At 38.1% G+C, this 23,769-nt stretch overlaps 1 protein-coding gene across 8 annotated transcripts in view; it reads right to left on the bottom strand.

The window, feature by feature from the left end:
- Positions 1-23,769, bottom strand: part of ablim3 (actin binding LIM protein family, member 3) — a 343,093-nt gene that overhangs the window by 40,691 nt on the left and 278,633 nt on the right. For 3 of the 8 annotated variants that reach the window (XM_043703813.1, XM_043703815.1, XM_043703819.1), the window contains 3 exons: positions 15,602-15,694; positions 13,076-13,129; positions 686-805 (listed from right to left, as the gene is read on the bottom strand). In XM_043703813.1, the coding sequence (XP_043559748.1) occupies positions 686-805; positions 13,076-13,129; positions 15,602-15,694 (267 nt within the window). Of the gene's footprint in view, positions 1-685; positions 821-13,075; positions 13,130-15,601; positions 15,695-23,769 lie in introns of all 8 variants that reach the window. The other 5 variants (XM_043703814.1, XM_043703821.1, XM_043703816.1 and 2 more) reach the window with 4 other exon arrangements.

Genomic DNA, 23,769 nt, shown 5'->3' with positions numbered 1-23,769 from the left:
CACGTAGACATGGGGAGAATGTGCAAACTCCACACAGACAGTCGCCCAAGGCTGGAATTGAACCTGGGTCCCTGGTGCTGTGCGGCAGCAGTGCTAGTTACTGAGCTACTGTGTCACCCTTAATAAAATTAGAGCAGTCTATTAATGTAATTTACAGTTCTATTCAAATTAGCTAGGAAAATCAGAATGGTTACTTAATTAATATTGAACCAGATGTGTGTGATATACATTTCAATGTGGTATATTCTGAATTAGCATGGGAGAAATCCTGAAACACATTCTGGGGTGTTAAATTGAGTGTGTAACAATTGTGTTCACTGTTGCCAGCAGATTTTTGTTTATCCGTTTTAATTTATTTTGATAAATATTTCAAATGATATTTTGCTTGGTGTAATCTTTTTGCCTACACAACAGTTGCTGTGACTCAGAAGACTAAATTAATTAATTTAGTGAAGTCATCATTTCATTCATGACTTTTAGCAGTTGGCAGCTCATAAGAGCCATTCTTTATTCCTACTCATGCTGTAAAAGAGAGCTCAAATTTCTATCCTCCACAAACTCCTCCAACCCCATTTACAGTGCAAGGTTCTGTTGACACGTCTAAGAGATTTAAGCCACTCCCAGGTGTTAACTTAAAGTTTGACTTTATCAAAAGAACATACTAAGCACCAGTTTGTAGGCCTACCTTTGGGTGAAACTGGGCAAGGCCAGTATTCTGACTCTGACTGCTGGAAGATATCTGGAGAGTAAGCTGCTGGATATCTTGCAGATTGAACAATATCCTCACTGGTTTTGCTTTTCGTTGCTATGTATACGTATTCTAAAAAAAAGGGAAGAAACCACAGTACAGAAAATGATTCTAGTCCTCGTGAGACTTTGTTTGCTTCAGCAAATTATGTAGTAATGAATGTATTTATGTCTACATGTATACATTTTTAAATATATTTTAATTTTTTTCTCATTCCTCTTTCGTTGAAGTCCAGATCAAATTAATTTATGATTCACTATCGCTTACATTGACATACAAACTGAAAAGCAATCATGAGTTGTACCTGGCTGATTTTCATCTTGCTTGCTTATATCAAGGATTATTCTGGACACTTCCTGTTCAGATAAATAGCTAACACAGCACATATTCCAATCCAAACTATGAACTACTCAATGGCACACCAGGGGCAAAGGCTTTACCAGATAGGTCAATGGGCAAGATAAAACTTATTTTAATTACATTTTCTTTTATACTGGGATATTGACAGCCTGCAGTGCAGTGATCCCAACACAAGTGGAAATAGTATGAAACAAACATTACATTTTGGATGTTGTTTTGCACTTTCTTTTTAAAACTTAGTTCTCCAGACCCAAGAATCACTGCCGAGACCTCCATTATTGCCCATCCCTTTATGTGCATGAGCAGGTGACGGTGAGCCACCTTCTTGAAATACTTTAGTCCATGCAGTGTAAGTACACCTATGAGGGAAGATATTCCATGATTTTAATCCAGGGACAGTGGAAAAACGTTGATATAGTTTCAACTCAAGGAGTTGGTTTGGTAGAAAACTTGTAGGCAATGATATTCCTGGATGTGCATCTGTTTCTCTTTGAGTTGCTGAGTCAGAGTTTGGAAGATGCTATTAAAAGAGCTTGATAAGTTGCTACATTGCACCTTGTAGATTGTGCCCACTGCTGTTACTGTGTGTAGGCCATCGAGGTCTATCAAACAACATATTTTTGTGTCCTGGATATTGATGAGCTTTTAAAATGTAGTTGGAGCTGCTTTCATCCAATCAATTGGAGAATATTCCATTCCAATTCTGATTAATGCTTTATTTATGGCAGTCAGGCTTTCAGAAATCAGAAGGTAGGCTTCTCATGTTCGTATCTCAGTTCATAACCTGTTCTGGTGGCCACAATGTTTATATTGCTGGTCAGTTAGATTCCTTGGCAGTGGTAAAACCTAGACTGTACAAATTGCTCCAATCAAGCCAAGAATAGATTGGACTGGAAGGAAAATGGCAAATATTTGAAAAATGCTAAATCTTGAAAAGTTTCACATCTCTGTTAAATTATTATGTGCATTACAGTTACTTTCACTAGGTTATCCAGAATAAACATGACTTTATGAGTATATTACAATGTATTGCTAATTGGATGAAAAGTTTCATCAATGCACTTTTAATTTCTAATCATCAAACATTTATTTCTATAGCAAAACAGAAGTCAATGGTACAATTAATTCAACTTAAGTTTAACTTGTCTGACACAGTTAGCACAGTCAAATTAATCTCTATTATATATTGTACATGTGAAGCTGCATTCCAACAATTTACTTTTTGATGTATTTTTACTAGAAATAGGATACTTTATGCAGCATCATTTGAACAAAACCAGTTGTCCCGTTGGTCCACTAGATCAAGATTGTGGTGTCTGTAGGAACTCATGGCGATCAGTTCGGTGAATCCAAGCTCCTCTTTGGAAAGCCCCAGTGAAGCCCTGTACTCCCTTGGAAAACTTGTTTTGGCTGTCTCTTTATTTGGAGGATTATGGTATTTGAATTTGAATTAGCCTAATGAACTCAGAACATCAAGGTAATCAGGTTGGTATATCATACTCTCCTTTGGTAGAGGCAGGATCTCTCTCAGTACCTGTCAAGTGAACCTGCCCAAACGACCTGTCAACAGCACTCATAAAAGGAAGACGGCAAGCTATCAAGGCATTTAAAAGTTCTACACCTCAAATCATTGAAAAATAATGGTTGGCATGCTTGCTTTTTCACTCTGCCTGATGGAGAAGTGCTGAATGACTAATTTCACAGCTGGTTGTCTGACATCTCATACTATAACTGAGAACACTGTATTGGTAACAGATTGTTTAATGTGGGGCTATGCATTCTAATACTTGTGGTTGAGAAAGACTGTGCACTTGAGTGGAATTTTTTTTGTCACGTTTTATTTAGTTGAAGGAATATAACTAATATTTTTTTCTAAAAGGACTTTATCTTTTTCTCATCTTTGCAAGGGTGCTAACGTCTGCCTATGATGGATACTCTGAGTTGGCATGGTCAGTGTAAACACAAAGACTAGTGGATCAAGATCATGGATTGGCTTGTTACCATAGAGGCTAAAAGAACAATGTGGAGTAGGTACAGCAGTATAGTTTGGCATGGAGGGTGAGGGGCCAGTGTGGGTGGATTGGGGTAAAACATAGCTTAGGGGAATGTGTGGACATAGCGGCTATTTGGGGGGACTTAACTTGGCATGATGTGCATGAAGGCCAAGGGGTAGATGGGGACATACGCTGGTGTGGAGGATATGAAGTGCAATTGGGGGTTGAGAAGCAGGAGGTAATACTGGTTGGCAAGGATAGGGCATGGGGTTTGTTTAGGGACAATGAATTCTTGATTCGTAAAGTTGGTATAATGGTGCTGGCATTGTGCCCAGCCTGCCTCCATGTCTGGTAGCTCCTACATACTTCTATGGTACTTGCCCTGACTTATCCTGTTGCCTGGGGAGAAAGTGAGGTCTGCAGATGCTGGAGATCAGAGCTGAAAATGTGTTGCTGGAAAAGCGCAGCAGGTCAGGCAGCATCCAGGGAACAGGAGAATCGACGTTTCGGGCATAAGCCCTTCCTCTATCCTGTTGCCTGTCCACCCCCACTGAAACAAAAATGTGACATTAATGCAGCTATCTTTAATGGTCATATTGGTGTGAAGCAAGGACTATGCCTTCTCTTTGGACCTGACCAGGGATGGAAAGTCCAGGCATAAGTATTTGATCCATGTGCTAATCAGAATATTGGACTAACCAAATGGGCTAAGGGTTTTCAAAGTGATCTGTGAATGTATTCACTTGGCAAGCAAAGCCGCTGTCTCTGCCCAGTTAGTAACAGATATCAGGATACCATAAGGTCAGATATATTTCCCAATGGTTCAGAGATTTGCAGCAAAATGAACAATCAAAGCATAAAATGATAGTTATGATAATGGAAAAGAAATAGAATTGGAATTATGTAGTCCAGACAAACCAGTTTGATATAGAAATTGAAGCAGCTCCTATTTGGGGAGATTCTGTTTGTGTTTTTCCCTGCAATGATATAGTGTGTTTCATTGCAGGGCTGTTTAACTTGTGCGCATCTGTGCGACATAAGCAAGTGTCTTCCTGTGCAAATATAGATAAACATTGGAAAGGAAAAGAAATCACTGCTCATTGTCTGAGGAAACATCTAAAGGAGAATGGAATAGCTGTGGTTACGTGACCTTCTCCTCATATACAATTCGCATGTACATTCTTGCTGCAATCCCCAACAGTATTAAAAACACAAAACAAACCATAGCAAAAACAAGAGCAAGATATTAAAACTATAAATTTTTTAAAAAATGGTAGTCTCTGTCAACATGATGTTCTCTTACAATTAATCTAAAATTGCTCTATGTAACCCCAGTAAGAGGACAAGTATTGGAGGAACTCATTATATTGGTTACATCCTTGTCTATTTCTAGATATCCTCCCAAATGACCTGGATATGTGTAGCCTTGGTCTTTGTTACTTGAGATTTGAGGATTAATTTAATTTTCAATTCCCCTGAATAGGAAGTGTTGTCCTTACATAAAAATTTGGTTTTGCATTTACTTCTGCTCATCTATCAACAAAACTTAAAACAGAAAGCTTCCTTTTTTTTTCTATTAATATTTATTTCAGTGAAACCCTAATTCCTTACTACCAAACTGATTCTAGACGTATTGGATAATGATATTTCTGAAGAGTGTTAGTACAATATTATTATTTTGCAACATTCATCAATGAAGATATATAATACTCCCTTAACTTGTCATTAAGTGTAATTAAAATTTTTAGGATCTCCAATATTAGTGCACTAATACTCAAACAAAAAACATATTAAAATCCCACATTTGAATAGTTAATCCACCCTGTCCTCAAAAACAAAGGATTAAAAGTAGTGATGATGTTAAAACCTGAAGAGCTAACAATGAGCTTTTTTGGCAAAACATCTTTTAAGACAATTATCAAGCGGTGCTTAGTAACAGAATGATCCATATCATCTTGGTTGAGTGAAAGGAGATAGCTATAGAGTTCTCACAGCAATATAATAAAAAGGCATTTAGTGCTTTTCATTTAACTATAACTAGTGCTGTTAGATGGTTTACAAGTAAATATTAAGATGATCCAGTAAACCCAATGTAAAAACATATTCTTACTCAGAAAAATAGAAGAGAGATAAAGTGAACTTATAATGGACAGGAGTTTTCTGCAGCAGTGGCATGCAGACAAAAGCCTAGATTTCACTTTGAAAAGAATAGACTTATTAGGGATGGTCAGCAATGGCTGTGTGGGGAGGTCTGGTCTCACAAAATTGATTGAGGTTTTTGAAGAAACGAAGGTGATTTATGAGAAATGGTAGTGGATGTTGTCTAAATGCATTTGACAAGATCCCTCATGGTAGGCTGGACAAGAATAATAGGTCACATGGGATCAATGGTTGATTGGTAACTTCGATACAAAATTGGCTCGGTCATAGAAGACAGAAGGTACTTGTGGAGGGGTGTTTTTCTGACTGGAGGTCAGTGACCAGTTTCAAAAGGATCTGTGCTGGGACCTCTGTTGTATGTAATTTATATAAATAATTTGGGTGAAAATGTAGGTGGTCTGATTAGTAAGTGTGCAGATGACTCAAAAATTGGTGGAGCTGTGGAAAGTGAAGAAGGTTGTCAAAGTATACAATAGGACACAGATCAGTTGGAAATTTGGGTGGAAAATAGTAGATGGAGTTTAATCTGGACATGTAAGGTCAAATGCAAAAGTATACAGTAAGTGGCAGGATCCTTAGGAGCATTGATATACAGAGGCATCTTAGGGTGCAAGTCCATTGCTCCCTGAAAGTGGCAAAACAAGTGGATAAGGTGGTAAAGAAGAAATACAGCATGTTCGCCTTCATTGATAATGGCAAGGAGCATAAACGTTGGCAAGTTATGTTGCCAGCGTATAAACTTTCGTTAGGCCACATTTGGAACATTGTGTGCAGTTCTGGTTGCCACATTATATTGTGGAGGCTTTGGAGAGGGTGCAAAAGAGGTTTACCAGGATGTTGCCTACATTGGAGAGTATTAACTGTAGGAAGTTTGGACAAACTTGAATTGCTACAGTGTTAGAGGTTGAGGGGTGACCCGATAGAAGTATATGAAATGATGAGAGGCATAAATAGGGTGGATAGTCAGAATCTTCTTTCCAGGGTGGAAATCTCACACAGTAGGGGGCATAGGTTTAAAATCAAAGGGAGAAAGTTTAAAGGAGATGTGTGAGGCAAGAGTCTTGAACAGAGGGTGGTAAGTGCCTGGAATGTGTAGCCAGGGAGGTGATAGAAGCAGATACAACAGCAACATTTAAGAGACATTTAGACTGCCAAATTAACAGAAGGGAAGAGAGGAAAATTGACCATGTTTGGCAGATGAGATTAGTTTAGAATGGCATCATGGTCAGCACAGATGTGGTGGGCCAAAGTTATGTTCCTGTCCAGTATTGTTATATGTTCTAGGAGATGCTCCATTTTGTAGTTAAAGCAAAGTATCAAGCATGATCTCTCCCAGTGCTTGAGGTGATTGTTATCTCACACGATCATGTTCTTTTCAGCTCATTATTGATACAAGTGAGATATTGCACAAGTTAGTCAGGGGGATGTGTGAGCTTTATGTGTTAATCTGGTGAGACCTTCTGTGCTTGAAGGCTTTGGCACCATTTTTATAGGCCAATTGGACACCGGTTTGCTCTTTTCAAACCAGGAACCTCTCCACAGCCTGTGGTGGCTATCCTTAGAACCTCAGACGTCTCCCAAGAAGTCCAAATTGGTGCTCAGTCTCACTGATGCTGCTAGGCAGGGGACAGAGGAGATATCTGATTCCTGGGTGATATACCAGGAGGCCATCTCACCAGACCCATCCAGGCCAAGCTGTGATCACAGAGCAGGTCTGTGCCAGTGAGTCACTGGAAAGCAGTGCAGGAAAAAAGCTCAATGATTTCTTGGGCTCTGCAAGGATAAATAGCACCATCTTCTCTCTGTTAGATCACACTCAAAGCAGCCTCACTGGTCTAACCCTGTCACTTCATACGGACCTCGATGAAGTCAGAAGGTGATGGAAAAAAAATGTGTTCTGAGGGTATAACAATGTTTAATAATTGTACAAAATGACCACAATTTTTCAATATATCTTCACTGCACTGTCATCGTGTTACTGCCCCAGTAGGGCCGGAGAGGGATCGCTGACATTGAACCTGTGGAATATCTTCAACCAACGTGCTGCCTTTCAGCTGCCACACAGTGTTTCATTTTCTTATAATTAGAAAGTGGGTGACTGGAGATCACCTCATTTACCCAGAGATTGGGCATTCTGATTGCTAGGTAGATACAATAGACTGCACTGTTCACCCACTGGAAACCAGCAATAGCTGAAAATATGAATGCCTCTGTACCTGATTCCCTGTGCCACATCTAACCATGGCCCTAAGCAGCATGCATTCCATTTGTTTCTGCATGGTTCCTTTCACCAACCTCACAGGAGACTGGAGGCTGATAGTCCTGCAGGATTATCTTCAAGCTTGACAACATTCTGTCGTATGTAAAGTGGTCGAGACATGTGTCCATGTAGCCTTTGAATGTAACAACTGCCTAGAGGGCCCACCCATTATCTCCTCTTTCTTCCTCCACCTCTATAAAACTAACAGAGGCCCAGTTCTAGCTTTCACCTTGTGTGAGGATATGGCAGTCGCAGTAGAGTCAGAGTGATAAAGTCATACAGAACAGAAGCCCTTCAGCCCATTGAGTCTCTACTGACCCATCTGTACTAATTACACTTATCAGCACTTGAAACTTCAAGGCTATGGCCCAAGCCTTGAACGTTATGCCATTTCAATCGCTCATCCACATATGTTTTAAAGGTTGGGGGGTTTCCTGCCTCTACCACCCTCCCAGGCAGTGCTTGCCAGATTCCCATTCCCCTGGGTAAAATAGTTTTCCTCAAATTCAATCTAAACTAGTTTTTTTGAAGAAGTGACAAAGAAGAATGAAGGCAGAGTGGTGGACATTGTCTATGTGGACTTTAAAGGTGTTTGACAAGGTTCCACATGGTAGACTGGTTAACAAGATTAGATCACATGAAATCCAGGAAATGCTAGCCATTTGGATACAAAATTGGCTTGAAGTTGGGACACAAAGGGTGGTGGTAGAGTTTTGCTTTTCGGACTAGAGGTCTTTGACTAGCAGTGTGCCACAAGGAGCTGTGCTGATTCCACTGCTTTTCATCATTTATACAAATGATTTGGATTTGAGCATAGGAGGTATTGTTAGTAGCTTTGCAGATGACACCAAAATTGGTGGTGTAGTGGACAACAAAGAAGGTTACCTCAGAGTCCAACGGGATCTTGATCAGATGGGCCAATGGACTGAAGAGTGACAGATGTAGTTTAATTTAGATAAATATGAGGTGTTGCATTTTGGTAAGGCAAACCAGGGCAGGACTTAAGACACTTAATTGTCAGGCCTAAGCGAGTGTTGCCAAACACCTTAGGGTGCAGGTTCATAGTTCCTTGAAGTTAAAGTCACCTTGCATCAATCAGCCATAGCAAAACTGAAGTCAATGGGAATTAGAGAGAAATTTCTGTTGCTTGGAGTTAAATCTAGCAAAAAAGAAGAGGTTGTGTTTCTTGGTGATAAATGATCTCTGTTCCAGGACATCTCTGCAGGAGTTCCTGAGGAAGGGAGTGTCCCAAACATGACCTCTTCAGCTGCTTCATTAATGACCATCCGTCTGTCATTGGTGAGTTCTGAAGAAGGGTCACTGGACCTGAAATGTTAACTCTACTTTCTCTCCACAGGTGTTGCTAGACCTGCTGAGTTTTCCAACCAATCTCTGTTTCTGTTTCTGATTTCCAGCCTCCACAGTTCTTTACTTTTTGTTGTCAAAGGTGGGATGATTCACTGATGATTGTACAATGTTCACCACCATTCACAATGTCTAAGAAATAGAAGCGGTCCGTACACATATGCAGCAACACCTGGAGAATAGCCAGGCTTGGGCAGAGAAATGGAAAGTAACATTTGGTGTCACACAGGAATCAGGACCGACTGACCGACTATCTCCAACAAGACATAACCAAACCATCTTTCCTTAACATGTAACAGCATGACCACCACTGAATTTTCTACAATCAATATCCTAGGATTTAGGACAGAATACTGACTGAACTGGACCACCCATGTAAATACCTTGAGTATAAGAACAGATGGTAGGCTAGGAACTCTGGTGAGTAACTTAATATTCTAACTCCCCATAACCTACCAACAACTTCAAACAGAAATCAGGAGGATGATTGAATACTTCCCACTTGCCTGGATGAGTACAGGTCCAACAACATTCAAGAAACATGACACCATCCGGAACAAGGAGAAAGTGAGGACTGCAGATGCTGGAGATCAGAGTTGAAAAATGTGTTGCTGGTAAAGCGCAACAGGTCAGGCAGCATCCAAGGACCAGGAGAATCGATGTTTCAGATTCCAGAAGAAGGGCTTATGCCTGAAACGTTGATTCTCCTGCTTCTTGGATGCTGCCTGACCTGCTGTGCTTTTCCAGCAACACATTTTTCAGCCACCATTTAGAACAAAGCAGCCTTATTAAATGGCACCCAACTAATAACTTAAACATTCACTTCCTCCACAACAAAGCACTATGGCAGCAGTGTGTACCAGCTACAAGATGCAATGCATAAATTCACCAATTCTCCAAAGACAGTATCTTCCTATGACCTCTAACACCTAGAAAGCCAAGGGCACCAGATAAATGGAAACAATAAAACCTGCCAGTTCCCCACTAACCCATTCACTCCCTTGAAGTATAACATCACTTTGTCAGTATCATGGGCCAAGATCCTGGAACTCCCTCCACAACAGCACTGTGTTTGTACATGCACTAACACTTCAAGAAGGTAACTAATCATTACCTTCTCAAGAGAAATTAGAGATGGCAATATCGACAATGGACATATCCCTTAAATGAATAAAAAAAACTTTGTGTGGACAGGTATTCATGAAGATCAGAATTGTTACAGAGTTTCAGCATTTCCATTGCTTTACTATAATCCTCTCACATTTAAATCGTGTTGCTATTATTAAAATATTTAGAGCTAAGTGGACCTCATAATTACAATCATGGACTTACATAGTCTAGAAACAGCATAAACAACTATTGTACACTTATTGTGGGAGGTGTTGGTGAACTGGCAATGTCACTGAGCTAGGAATTCTGACTCCCGGCCCAAAGTTCTGGGGACCTGGATGCAAATCCCACTGTGGCAGTTTGTGACATTTGAATTCAAGAACGGTCTGATATGAAAATGGTCCAATGGTAACCATAGAAGCATTGTTGATTGTCATGAATAACCATCTTGTTTATTATTGCCCTTGAGAGAAGGCAATCTACTGTTTTACCTTATCTGGCCTATATATGATTCCAGAGTAATAGCAATGTAATTGACTCCAAATAATCTCTGAAGTGGCCTTAACAAGCCACTTGGTTCAAGGGGCAATTGGGGCTGGGTAAAAAAAAAAAAGGCCTTTCTATTGATGCACAGATCCCATGAATGAATATTTTTAAAAATTAACACTTTACACAACCACTTTTGGAAGTGTAACAAATGTTTGATCATTATTCTTTCTGTAATTTACGGTCAACTATTCATTATACTAGATTGAATTTAAAGCTAATAGTCCATTTGTTTATTTGTAGTGCAAACATAGCAAACTATTATCTTATTCTTGCTTGCTAACATAACTTTACAAGTGATAGGTGCCTCAACTATCGTTTTACAGATAATACATCCCCCACTATAATGAGACTTGACAAGGACAAGTCTTAAGACATGCATATAAAGTGGATTCTGCCATAATATTAAACAAATAGTTACATGTATTTGAAGTTGCAATTATTATTTCCCAATTAACAATCTTAGGCACATTACAGAAAAGTCACAAAGGGCAATTAATAGAAAAATCTCATTTTGGATATAATTTTCATTTGGCAACAAGTTCCTGCCACAATTGTGGCACAGTGGCTCAGTGGTTAGCCCTGCTGCCTCACAGCTCCAGGGACCCGGGCTCGATTAGAGCCTTAGGTGACTGTCTGTGTGGAGTTTACACATTCTCCTCATGTCGGTGTGAGTTTCCTCTGGGTGCTCTGGTCTCCTCTCTCAGTCAAAGATATGCCAGTTAGGTGAATTGGCCATGCTAAATTCCCCAGTATTCAGGGATGTGTAGGTTAGATATATTAGTCAGGGGTAACTGGTCTGGGTGGGATACTCAGAGGGTTGATGTAGATGTGTTGGGTTTAATGGCCTGTTTCCACACTAGGGATTCTAGGATTCTAATCGTTCTATCCCCAATAGTTAACCTGACACCACCTTCACAACTAGAGTTGGATTCCTGTTAAAATTGTGATTCAGAAAACAATAGATATGGATGCTCTCATTTTTTTTAAAAAAGACACAATGTATTTCAGACATTGAACAAATAGGTATAATTTTAAAGCAGAGAATTTTACTTACAGAACAATGATGAGCCAAGGTGTGGTTAGCAGGCAGGAAGATAGCAGAATAAGGAGAACAAGTTAAAGGATAAATAAGAAAATATATGTTGAACAGAAAACATCACTTTCATTGTCTGGCTAGGCAGGATATAAAATTTTACAAACTAATTTCTATTTTGCATCATGTCTTGTGGATGAACTACAGAAGTTTTCTTTTTGCTATATACCAGTTACAGAAAAGCACAAAACAATGGTTTTCCTTGCATTGTGTATACCTTTTGAAATGAAGTTGTACTAGCAAAATAATACCTTAAAACTTATCAGATATTTCATTGAGGAGGAAGTTTTGTTTTAAACTACATATTTCTGATGCGCACTTAATGGATTAAATCCCAAAAACAGTAAGTTGCTTGAGAAGTTCGGCAGGTTTGGCAGGATCTAACGAGAAGAAAGCAAAGTTAACATTTTGAGTCCAGTGACCTTTCCTCAGAACTGATGAAGTTGATGCTGCCAAGCCTGATCTTCCCTAGCAATTTGTTTTTTGTTTCAGATTTCCAGTATCTACAATTCTTTGTTTTATTCAATCACAAGTTGTCTCTTGCCTTTCTTCAATATGAGATTGGACAAAAAGGCAAGAGCAAAATCGATCAAATGCCGTAACTCTGATGAAAAGTAATCGGGATGAAACATTAACTATTTCTTCTTCCTTGAATGCTACCTGGCCTGAAGAGCATTCCAGCATTTTCTGTTTTTAATTGGACAAAGAAAGGATTTGCATTAAAAGAGTCTATTATTGAAAATAAAATCCATAATGATTTGAAACAATACAGGACATATTTTGTATTGACTGTTTTGAGTAGATATCCATCTATAAGATGATAGGGGAAAATGTTGTCTTGCATACATAACATGCAGCTGTCTAGAAAGATTACAGGTAGATTTAAAAAGTCATTCACTGGGTCAATCTTTGTATAGGGAAATTTGAGGGAAAAACATTTTAAGATCATGCCTAAGACAACAGAGAGAACAAGGATTCATGTATTACTAGGCAATTCAACCACAAAGACAGGCAGTGCCAACAACTTGTTTTGTTACCAGCACATCACAAATCACACCTAAGGATTAGTCTCAAGGATTATTCGTAATTTTATTTGAAACTTATTGTATTTCTACAGGGGTTAAAGCAAATTATTACAATAAGTCAGTATGTTATTTTTTAATGTGTGATATATAAATTAGATGTTTTACTTCTTCTGAATAGTACTCTAAATGTCAAGGGAAATTTGTTAAATAATTTACTTTAAAAGTTTAAATTGTACAACCAAGCTCACAGCATCAATTCAAATTTGTATGAGATTTTAAATTTGAATTTACCTCACGAGCTTTGATTTAACTGGGCTTCACAGTATTAAGTAAAGGCAAGTTCTACTCCCACATTTATTAAAAACGTAAACATTGCAAGAGTTAAAAGTATAAGAGTCAAGCTGATAGTACCATGTCGCTTATAGATAGGGGGCTTCCTGTAGATATTAGTGATTTCTCCGCTTGCTAAAGGAAAAGAGAAGAAAGCAAGGATAGCCGTTATCAACAAATATAAGCTGCAAATGTATTAAACTGAAATTGTGAATCATGCTGAAACAGTACAGTATTTTGAAATTGCATTGACCAACAGAGGCCCGCTTGAGCTAATTATAGGATTTTAACAGTGTACAAGTAGTCTATAAAAATATTTATCTTGGTCCAGTGACATAATTGTTTAAATTGCAGATTCATGCTGCAGGAGTTGAAATCAATCATAAACCTGATAACCATATCAATTTAGTTGACTATTTACCCCTGTTCAAACAACAGTGTGTCAACAGTCAAATTTCAACATTATTAATGATGTTAGTTGATTCATAATACTAGTAATGTTCTATTTCCAAGATGTTTTTCATTGAATTTTGAACATAATATTCATTGTATTCATGTAGTGCACACTTTAAATATGCTATGAAGGTGGCCTTACAAACAATTCAAGCAAATCCAATGAATGCAGCAGCATGAGGATGTGACAATTGGAGATTAGTATTTCATTTTAGTAATGGTACATGTCTGATCGTATTATTGAGTAACTTTCACTGAAAAGAAACCATCAGAAAGCCAACAAATAAATGAAGGAAAGTATTAGCACTTCTATGGCATTAACAAAATGCTGGATGATTTTTTTTTGATACAAAAACTATTCAACTCATGATTCAGCATACAAAACACAAAGTGACTTACAAATCTGATTATTAACTCACTTCACAGTATTATATTGCGAAGTCAGGCATGATCAGTTGTGTATCAGATATACAGATGTAAAAGTAGGAAGATAGCAATAAGTTGTCAGAATGGAGACACTTTCAAAGCTACTGAGAAAAGTTAAGTGTGTAAGTATGGGAGTAGGGTGTCAGGTGGATAAGGGGGTTAGCATGCTAGGTGGGTAGGTTGCCAGTTAGGTTGAGGGCTTGTAAGGCTGTAGGTTATGGTAGGCAAGGGATAGGGTTTCAGGTGGATAGGGTGGTGGGTGGGCTGAGGGGCTCGGATAGTGGGAAATAGGAAGCCAAGAGGGTAACGAGTTAATTAGGATGTCAGGTAAGTGGATAAATGCTTAGGGTAGGTCAAGGCATTGGCTTGGGTGGGTTATTTGGTAGAGTCAAATGGGAGTGTTGGCACCTGGGTTGTTGAAGACCAGCAGGGATTACCCAGTGGGAGGGAAGTCATTGATGGATTGAGAGTTGGGGGGGGTTATTTTAATCCTCACCTAGGTTTTAATTCCACTAATTTTTTTGAGTAAATATTAAGCATAGATCAGTGGCAAATCTTTTAAAATTTCTGACGAACTCAGAGTGAGGGCCTTTCTTTGGGGTGGTTACAGATGCTAGGTAATTGTCCCATGAGAATTTAAAATTTCTTGGCCAATTTCTGTGTAGTCAGCTGTGTCAGGATTTCCACGTGGCTTTTATGTGCAACTCCAATCTATGTTGCTGCAATGAAGATCAATTATTCCATTCGAATTTCTAGGCCATTATTTAAGCTGAATGTGAAGTTTTTTCTTTTCTCACTAGATCAAGCATATTCCCCAACTGTAGGGGTGCTTGGTGACATGCTTTTTGTCTGATGCTATTTTCCTCAGGTAGATGTGGATAAGTGGCAATGCAATTTGCATAGTTAATTTCATTACATTTTGTTGTAATGTGCCTATTCTCGGTCTTCCTACATGCACAGCTGTGACTATTGTTACAAAACTATAGTTATATTCTGCCCTGGCACCACAATGAAATGTACCACCATGTTGCCCAATGAAATATTTTATTGTAATGCATGTAGAGAAATTCAACGCATGTTGGATATCCAATATCTTTCAAGATATCATGAAAGGTAATCAGGGCAGCCATGGAGACAAACTCTTACTCTTTGAAAAAAGAAAGAGACAGCCTCATCTTGAATCTCAAGCTTTTTCAATTTGTCGATTGCATGAAAATAGGTGCATTAACTCTCTCCAAATGACACCATGGTTTTCAAAGGGTTAAGTAATTGATAACCGAGAGAACCTTTCCCAGAACTCAAGTTCTTTGCAGAAAAAATATGCACATTAATAACATTTCTTTGTTAATTAAGAGCTCTTTGCGAAAGACAAAAAACATTGGGAGTGGAATATGCTGTTCAAAAGTCTTCCATAAGTCTTAACATGACTTTTACTCAGCTTGGTTAAAGAATACAATTTACTTGTCGGACTCACTTCTACACACTTATTCTCTACTTACTGGCCAATGTTTAATAGATTTAAAAAGTCACACCCCAATTTCAAAGAGCTTAAGATATTTTGTCACTGTGCCCGAATAAATGGCATTTGCCACTGCTCCATCTGTGATTTTGTATTTTTATGCTATGTGAGAACCTACATTTGAACATATTAGTTTAATGTAAACTGGAAATGCCATTTATTTGCAGTATCAGCATTCAAGCCATGCCAGTGAGTGCATAAGCTCCTACCTGGTATATGGAAATGTGTAGGTGTCTGAGCAGGGCTTGGCTTGATGTCTAGCTGGGTATAATAAGGTGAACTCCGGCCACTTTCAGTGCCTCCAAAGAATTGCAAAGAAGGCAGCAAAAAACAAATAAATCAAAGGCAAAAGCTCTGAAGCAAATAAGAATGAGTAATCTGTTCAGAGTACCATGTCCTTTCAGCAAGGAACTTGCACTGTCAAGGAAGTCACACCAATGGCTTTTGTGAGTCCAGACAGTTCTGGTTAAACTGTCACAGCTGTTACATTTCCATAAGAGGGTTGACAATTACTATTGTAATTCAGAATCCACCACTTTATTTTAATTATAAACAATGATTTGTTTTCAAAATGTCAGGAAATTGATCACAGGATTTCAAAACTTGTTGGATAACACAAGAGCCTCTAAGACTCACTCATACTCCCCATTTCATTACACTCACTGCCTCTCCTATACCCCCCCAATCACATTTTTATGTCAAAGATGATATTTAGTGACTTCCTTGCCAAAACACATGGTAAATGAAACTCCTGGCCAGATTGTTTGCATCTTACTAGGTGAAGCATCAAAGCTGAAAATGAGGATTTTCACTTATACATATTCTTATTCCCATAAGATGGCTTTGGAAAGAATGCTTTTTCCAATTGCCTTTTACACCTTGTCACATCAAATTCAAATTTAGGTCAAACAGAAACTATAATGATCTAATCCTCATTGCAACATTTGACACTATTTTTGACAGTTGACCTCAAGCCTCCCAAGACACTTAAAAGCAGCTTTTCTTTCAGTCAAGAAATCTAGCATTTTCATAGCATATAGATTTTATTCTATTCGAACGGTCATGTATTTATAACTATGCATAGATTTTACAAAATAGAGCAACTCTAACTTCAAAAGGTGATAATAAATGCCAAAAGCAATGTAAATAATTGTTAACTAGGTTACAAAATTAAGAATTATACTTTTTTTAGCATAATACTACTTAAGAGGCAAACCTTCAAATTAATGACTCAATGTTTTCCCAAAGTTTTAAAATAAATTTCAGTGTTTAATGGTTCAATAATATTTCACCTTTCCAAATTTTATGTCAAGCAATTTAGTTTCTTTAAAAAAAAACTAGCCAGTACCCAATTTTGCAGCAACTATTGAAAGCTGAAGTGTATTTAAATAATTTAAATCCCTAAACTCTTCAAATATCACTAATTTATAACATTTTTTGCAGGTGCTATAGATTTCGGGCTAAAGAGTTCTCCATTCATCCGGTGTAGTATTTATAGGAGAATTGGACACATTAAATAAAATATGCAGGGTTTCTGATGTCCCATGTGTTGAGTGATGGCATTGCAATAGAACACTGGAGTTTGACCATCATAGAAATGAAAAGTGATGGCTTCCAAGTGGATGAGTCAGCAAAGTGAAGTCAAAATGAGTATGACCAAAAGAATGCAGACCCTTTATAGAAAACTGTCTTTGGCTGATTCATTTCTATCCTCCCGAAATTTTCTGCACCATATCATAAAGTTTGTGTGTGGAATGAACTTCCTGAAGAAGTGGTGAATGCAGGCATAGTTACAACGTTTAAAAGATTCTTAGACAAGTACATGAATAGGTTTGGAGGGATATGGGTCAATTGCAGGAAGATGGGACTAGATTACTTTGGGATTATGTTTGGCATGGACTGGTTGGAGCGAAAGGACTGTTTCGATGGTATATGGCTAAGTCTAATGGGTGTTCCAAGGAAAGTAATTAAATTGAATTTGCAACTATATTGAATGTATTGATCAATAAACTGATATGAGATAGCATGAATTTCATTAGACCTGTTATAGTAAGGACTAATGGGTCATAGTTTAGGCAATGACCTTCAGAAGCAAGTGGCTGGATTATGTCCCAAAGCTGATACCCAGACACTGGGATAAAAGTCAGGGAGAGCCCAGCTCCACTGGCCCTGATAAAATTCTATAGGTGATAGTCCTTTAATTACTATTCAGTAGGACCAGGAGGAACCAAAGTTGCACAGTGGTAATATTGCTACTTTTGGGCCAGGAGAACCAGGCTGAAGTCTTACCTGCTACAGATGTGGAATCACATTTCCAAACAGGTTGTTCAGAAAATATGTAGGACTCCTGGCCTTCTCTGTAGAGCTACAGCCCAATTGGAGGTCAGCAGCTCTGACATACCAAGATCAATGGTGGTATTGCAGAAGGCATGAGAGAAAAATGAACCTCATAGCTTGAGACAAAGGTAAAGCTCAACTCTCCGTGGGGCAAGCAGCAGGGCCAAATAAGGAAGGAGGTGTGGGGGATATTGGATGACGAGGGTGACAGGGACAAAACTGTGGTTTCGCGGGGGTTCTCTGATCAGTTCAGAAAGGATGTTTCACCCTTTCATTGACCAGCAACCCATGGGGTTAAAACTCCCTGTAAAACTGTAAAATTGTGCATTAATTTCTCACAGTCAGCTCAATTGGTCCACTGGCAAGTGGCTCACCTGACACTTCCCCTGCTGCCTATAACCTGGGTGGTGGAATGGGAATGGGTTTCTGGTAGTGATAGCATAGTACCCTGTTGAGTGGGTCTATTCATCTGTTTTCCTTCTTGAGAGTGATCCCTATGATCCAACCCAAGATACCTACAGTAGCTTCATGTGACCCAGACAAAGTAACTTGCTTCTGTAGGGAGTCTTCATAAATACTGAAATGCTTCAGGTGAGATAAGAAGATTTTTTAAGATAATTCCATTACTTACTTGGCATACACATTCAGAACAACAGTAAGAACAATATGCACTGTCTTTATTCATACCCCCACTAGTAGGCTCAATAAATGTAATTGAATATGCAAAACTAAGTGGATAACTAATCTTGTAAATTACACTGGTGTTGCATGAACATGTATGACCAAATATTATTTTCATTGAAATCAGCAGTAGGTACTTGAATAAACAGCTCTGTAAAAGACTTCAACGTATAATAAGCATGGCCAAAACTGTATGCCAGTGAGAAGCAAATGTTAATTTAAAAACAGATGGCTAATTTTGTAGCTTAAGTTAAAAAGTGAAGACAACACTCTTATTATTGTGATGATGCACTCCACTGCTACCAGTTCAGAGCCTGAGAGATTGAAGTGCAGTTGGATAAAAGAAATGATACCCCTTGTAAATAGTCTGAGAAATAGCACAGCCTGAAGAGAAAATAAATGTTCACAAGCTGGAAAACGCAAAACGTAAAAGAAATGTTAAGATGTGTTGATGAATACTATAGCAACAAGTTCCTTTAGTATGGATTAAGAAGCAAATATGTTGGATAAGCTGAGGTCAATGCAAACGCTAAAGTACTTCCACATCAATCTGGATTGCTATAAATTATTGATTAAATATGAATTCAGGAAGGAGAATGAAATATAAACAGTTTTCTGCAGGATTCCAGTTTTACATTGCTCTTTGTTCTCACAAGAACAAAGAGAAAAATGCAGCACTCAATTCTACCATCCAATATGCTGAAAATTGCTGTTATTCAAGTTATGACAGCTCTTGAGAGGTACTAAGTGTTGTTTTTTCAGTTTATGATTGGCTATGTCAAAAATAGCTGTGGGTAGCAATTTATGCACATGATGAGTATCAGAAGGTAAACTATACATAACTGTTCCCCTCCAGTTTAATCACTTGAGGTTAAATTCTGCATTCATACAAATTACCCAGCAGTGATCAAGCAGAACTTCAAGTTATCTCAATACCTAAATAGAAAAGTGAAAAACCGTTCTTCACCGATTACTAAGTCATGGCATGTTTTTACTTTAAAAGCTTAATGTGTTTTCACTTGGAAACAAGGTAGAAAATGTAACCACATTTAAGCAAGCATACTTACTTAAAATAAAACAAACTGCTTGGACACATTATGACACACTTCCAGAGTACATGGATTTGAACTCAGGGCTTTTGGTCCAGAGGTAGGATACTACCCCTGCACCACAAGGCCCTATTTAAGTACGTATAAACTGTAATTAAAATATTATAACAAAGGAATTGGGGAATTGTAATGGGGATTAGGGAATTACTACACTGAAATAATCACTGTCTTTGTGAGTAGTTTAGATTTTTCAAATAAAATCTTAAAATCTAGAATCACAAATCGATAAAAATACTCCTGGTTAATAAGGCCAAACAAAAATTAGACCTGAGCCACAATTCTAGAAGGTCAGAATTAAAAGGAGAGGAGAGATATTATGCTAAATCGCAGTTACGTTATATTCTGAGTTTTGCATATGAATCTGATTGTAAAAAGTGAGGCATTGAAGGTAGTGTAAAAAAAAATGTTCACAAATATGTTGCAAAACTTGAGCGGTCTAAAGTTCTGTTCCTAGAAAAATAGAGGTCTTCATGATAATTATAGTGTTTAATCAGGTAGACAGTGAGAGAATGTTTCTATTTGTCAGAAAGTCCAAAACTACATGTAATAAATGTAAGATTGTCATTAGTTTAGCTCACCACCATCTTCTCAAGGGCAACTAGGGATGGACAATAAATGCTGGCCAGCCAGTGATACCCACGTTCGAGTGAATAAAAAAAGTAAATCCAGTAGCAAATCCAAGCGAAAACTCTCCTTATGAAGAATGGTAAGAATGTGAAACACATGACTAGAAGGAGTAGTTGACACAAACGACATTAGTGCAGTTCAAAACAGCTGGATAGGCCCATAGAGATAGGTAATAGTTGAAATCTGATAAGTGAGCGTATATGAAAACGTATGGGAGAAGACAGATGTAAATTATCAATTCTGGTGTGGATTTGTTAATGTAACATCTACTTGCAGTTGTATTTGTTTAGAGGTACAATTTTTAATCTAATTTATGAAAGAGAATGTGATACTAGGGAGATAATGCCTGCCTTAGCAGGTGAAGAAGTTTGTGAATATTCTGTATCCAGTGAAATATCTGCTTTGTTTTAATTGTATTTCTTTGTTCTACAAAGAATTCTGGATGAATGTTGTGATGAAGTGGGAAAATTTTGTGTCTACCATGTGCTTCACAACTAAAGCTATTCATTGATGTTGGCTTCAATGAGACACATATTGACCGGCCTGGTGTTTTTCATTACAAGGTCTTGCTGCCTTATGTTGGCAGTGGAATTATAGTTAAACTTTTCAAGAGTTTCTAACTAATAGTTCAGATTTAAAAATATAGAGGCTGGGACACAGATTCCCATGAATTTGACCTAAGTAATCCCCAATAGTAATGTGAGTTAAACCTCACTATTGATTAAAAAGCCTTGGTCACATTTAGAAGTAAATATTTATTAAGTAACAGAATCATTCTTCAGTTTGCCATTTTTTTTCCCAGGGATAAATACTAGAAACTGGTTTTCCCTGCATAATTCCATCACCTTCATTTGATGGCATTCCTTCCTAGTTCCATGAAGTTCTTTCACCATTCCCCAATAACTCTCCTGAAAAGCTTCAGAGGATAGTTTAACTGAAAATTTGAAATGGAGATTGCTAGGTTTTTGTCAGGGAGCAAGAAATAAGAAACCAAGATGTGTAAATGGAGGCAAGGTACAGATCAATCGTATCTAGTTGAAAAGGCTGGAACAGCTGAATGACCTCTTTCCTAATTCCTATTTAGCACCTAATCAATATTGAAACCTCACAGGTGAATATTTAAATTTGGAAATGAGCATCGTAAAGGTTCCTTAGACAAAAGTCATTACGACATCATCAAATTTCACATTCAGCTTGAGGTTGGGTCTGAAACTTAAACTTAAATAAAGGCAAATACACAGTAACTACAGAGCAAAAGATGAGTTTGAGATGACAAAGTTATCATGGTGACCTCAGTTTAAATGGGAATTCAACCTATGTTGTTGACATGCCTCTGTATCACAAGCCAGCCGTTCAGCCAACTAGATACTGAGGATGAATCAATGACTTACTAATTAATAGAAAATGCAGTGTTGGAATGAATGAGTCATTTCTGGATTGACAAACCAATAATTCTGGAGAGCTACAAAATTAGTATTGAGACATCAGGTAATTACAATCTATACATACAATTCAAAATCTATAGCAAATTTTCTGACAACATAACGGTAAATAGAAAACAAAGTTGTGAGGATGACAAACAATATTACAACGTCTGAGATGACTGATTCTCAAATGTTGGATGGAGATCTGGCACGGTATCAGTGTTCCCTCTTCTTGATATTACCACCCAAACAATAAGCCAATAAGGCAGTGGGCCTTCTCTTGCAGTCACAAATCCAGAGATGGAAGCCGCACCCACTAAGAGCTGCCGGCCAATCCCAGCATCTCTTAGGCTCTGCTGCACTTCTGGAGAGGCAGTGGTTGATGCCAGAATGACAAAAAGCAGAGTCCCAGAATCACAAAGCAACCCAGGCCATGGATGCCTGATAGTTGTGCTGGGGTGTGTGCCTTTGTGTTAGGGATAGAGGTTTGTAGAAGCACATTGCATGAAGAGAGGCAAAAAGCATCAAGGCAGGACAGACAATAGGGTTTCTCTCAATGCATTATTCCTATTTCCAATATCCAATGCTTCTGTCAGGAACTCAGCATTTGATCAAGGGACTTCCCTCCTCCATACAGAGATGACCATTTGCCTACTTTGTTTTAGCCATTTTACTCGCTGCATGGTGACAGGCTTGCCTGCACCTGGGTTAATCCTGGTGGCAAGAAGAGGCCTCTGGGTGATCATTACCTGGCCACTTGAGAGCCCCAACTGGCAGTCGGGCAAGGTGGTCAACCATGGGTTTAACTCTGCAGGAGGCAAGACGACAATGGGGTTCAGTTACACTATCACCCCACCTTCTCACAACCAGACTCACATGAGGGGGAACAGAGATTTCTTTCCAAAGAATTTGGAAGGGATACAGGTAAGTTATAGGAGTGGGTAAAAGTTTGCCAATTGATTAAAATATGAAGTTTTCCAACTTGGTGAGAAGAATAAAAAAAATTATTTAAATTGAGAGAGACTGAAAAATGCTGTGGCATCTGAATGTTCATGTACATGAATGAGAAAATGTCAGCATGCAGGTACTGTAAATGGGATGCAGGTCTTTTTTGTTGAAGTAATAAAAGATGTAGTAAAAAAATGTGCGCAAGTCCTGTTATAAATATGTAGAACATTGGTAAGAGCACACCCACCACACTGCATAAAGCTTTGTCTTCCTTATATGAATATACATACAAACAAAGCCATTTAGTTTCTTGAGCCTGCTTTGCCTTTTAATACATTTAGGGCTGATCTGATTGGAATCTCAAATCCATATTCCTGTTATCCCCGATAACCTTTTACAACCTTGTTTACCAAGAATCATTCCAACTCTGCCTTAAAAATATTCAAAGATTCTGCTTCCATTGCCTTTTCAGGAGATTTCCAAAGACGCACAACACGGAGAAAAAAATTGCTTTGTCTCTGCTTAAAGTGAGCAATGGTGTATTTTTAAACAATTTAAAGTTCTAGACTTCCCTGAGATGAAACATTCTCTACACATCTAACCTATCAAGACTGTTCAAGATATTGTATATTTCAATCAAGTCAACTCCTATTCTTCTAAACTCTATCAGATAGAAGTCAACTACTGTCCAACCTTTCTTCTTAAAATAACTTGGTCTGATAAAAATTGTCTGAACTGCTTTCAATGTATTTACATTCTTCCTCAAATAAGTTGTCTAATACCGCACACAGTACTTTATTGTCCTGTACTACTGAAACATATCCTCGCTATTTTTGTATTCAAATCCCTTTGCAATAAATGATAATATTCTACTAGCTTTCCTAATTACTTGCTATGCCTGCAAACTAAATTACATGAGGTCATTCAAGTCCCTCTGTATCTCAGTTCTGCAATCTTGCACCACTTAGTTATTACACTTTGATCTTATTATTCCTGCCAAAATGGGTAATTGCACATTTTTCTATATTACATTCCATTGCCGGATCTTTGCCCACTCACCCAACCTACGTACATCTTATATAATTTACCCCAACTTTTCTTTCAGTATACACTGTTAAAACCCGGTTTAAAGTTGAAATAGTTTGAATTTAAACTGTAGATTTCTGTTAACTGCTAACTGGAAACAAATTGAGATTTGGACAATTTATTTAAGAAGGGTTATATTTGTGTTGGAGACAATTCAGAAAAGGT

The sequence above is a fragment of the Chiloscyllium plagiosum genome, chromosome 14, assembly GCF_004010195.1.
Source record: "Chiloscyllium plagiosum isolate BGI_BamShark_2017 chromosome 14, ASM401019v2, whole genome shotgun sequence".
Taxonomy (NCBI): Eukaryota; Metazoa; Chordata; class Chondrichthyes; order Orectolobiformes; family Hemiscylliidae; genus Chiloscyllium; species Chiloscyllium plagiosum.
Note: the sequence above shows the minus strand (reverse complement) of the source record. Positions and strands in the feature narration are given on the sequence as shown.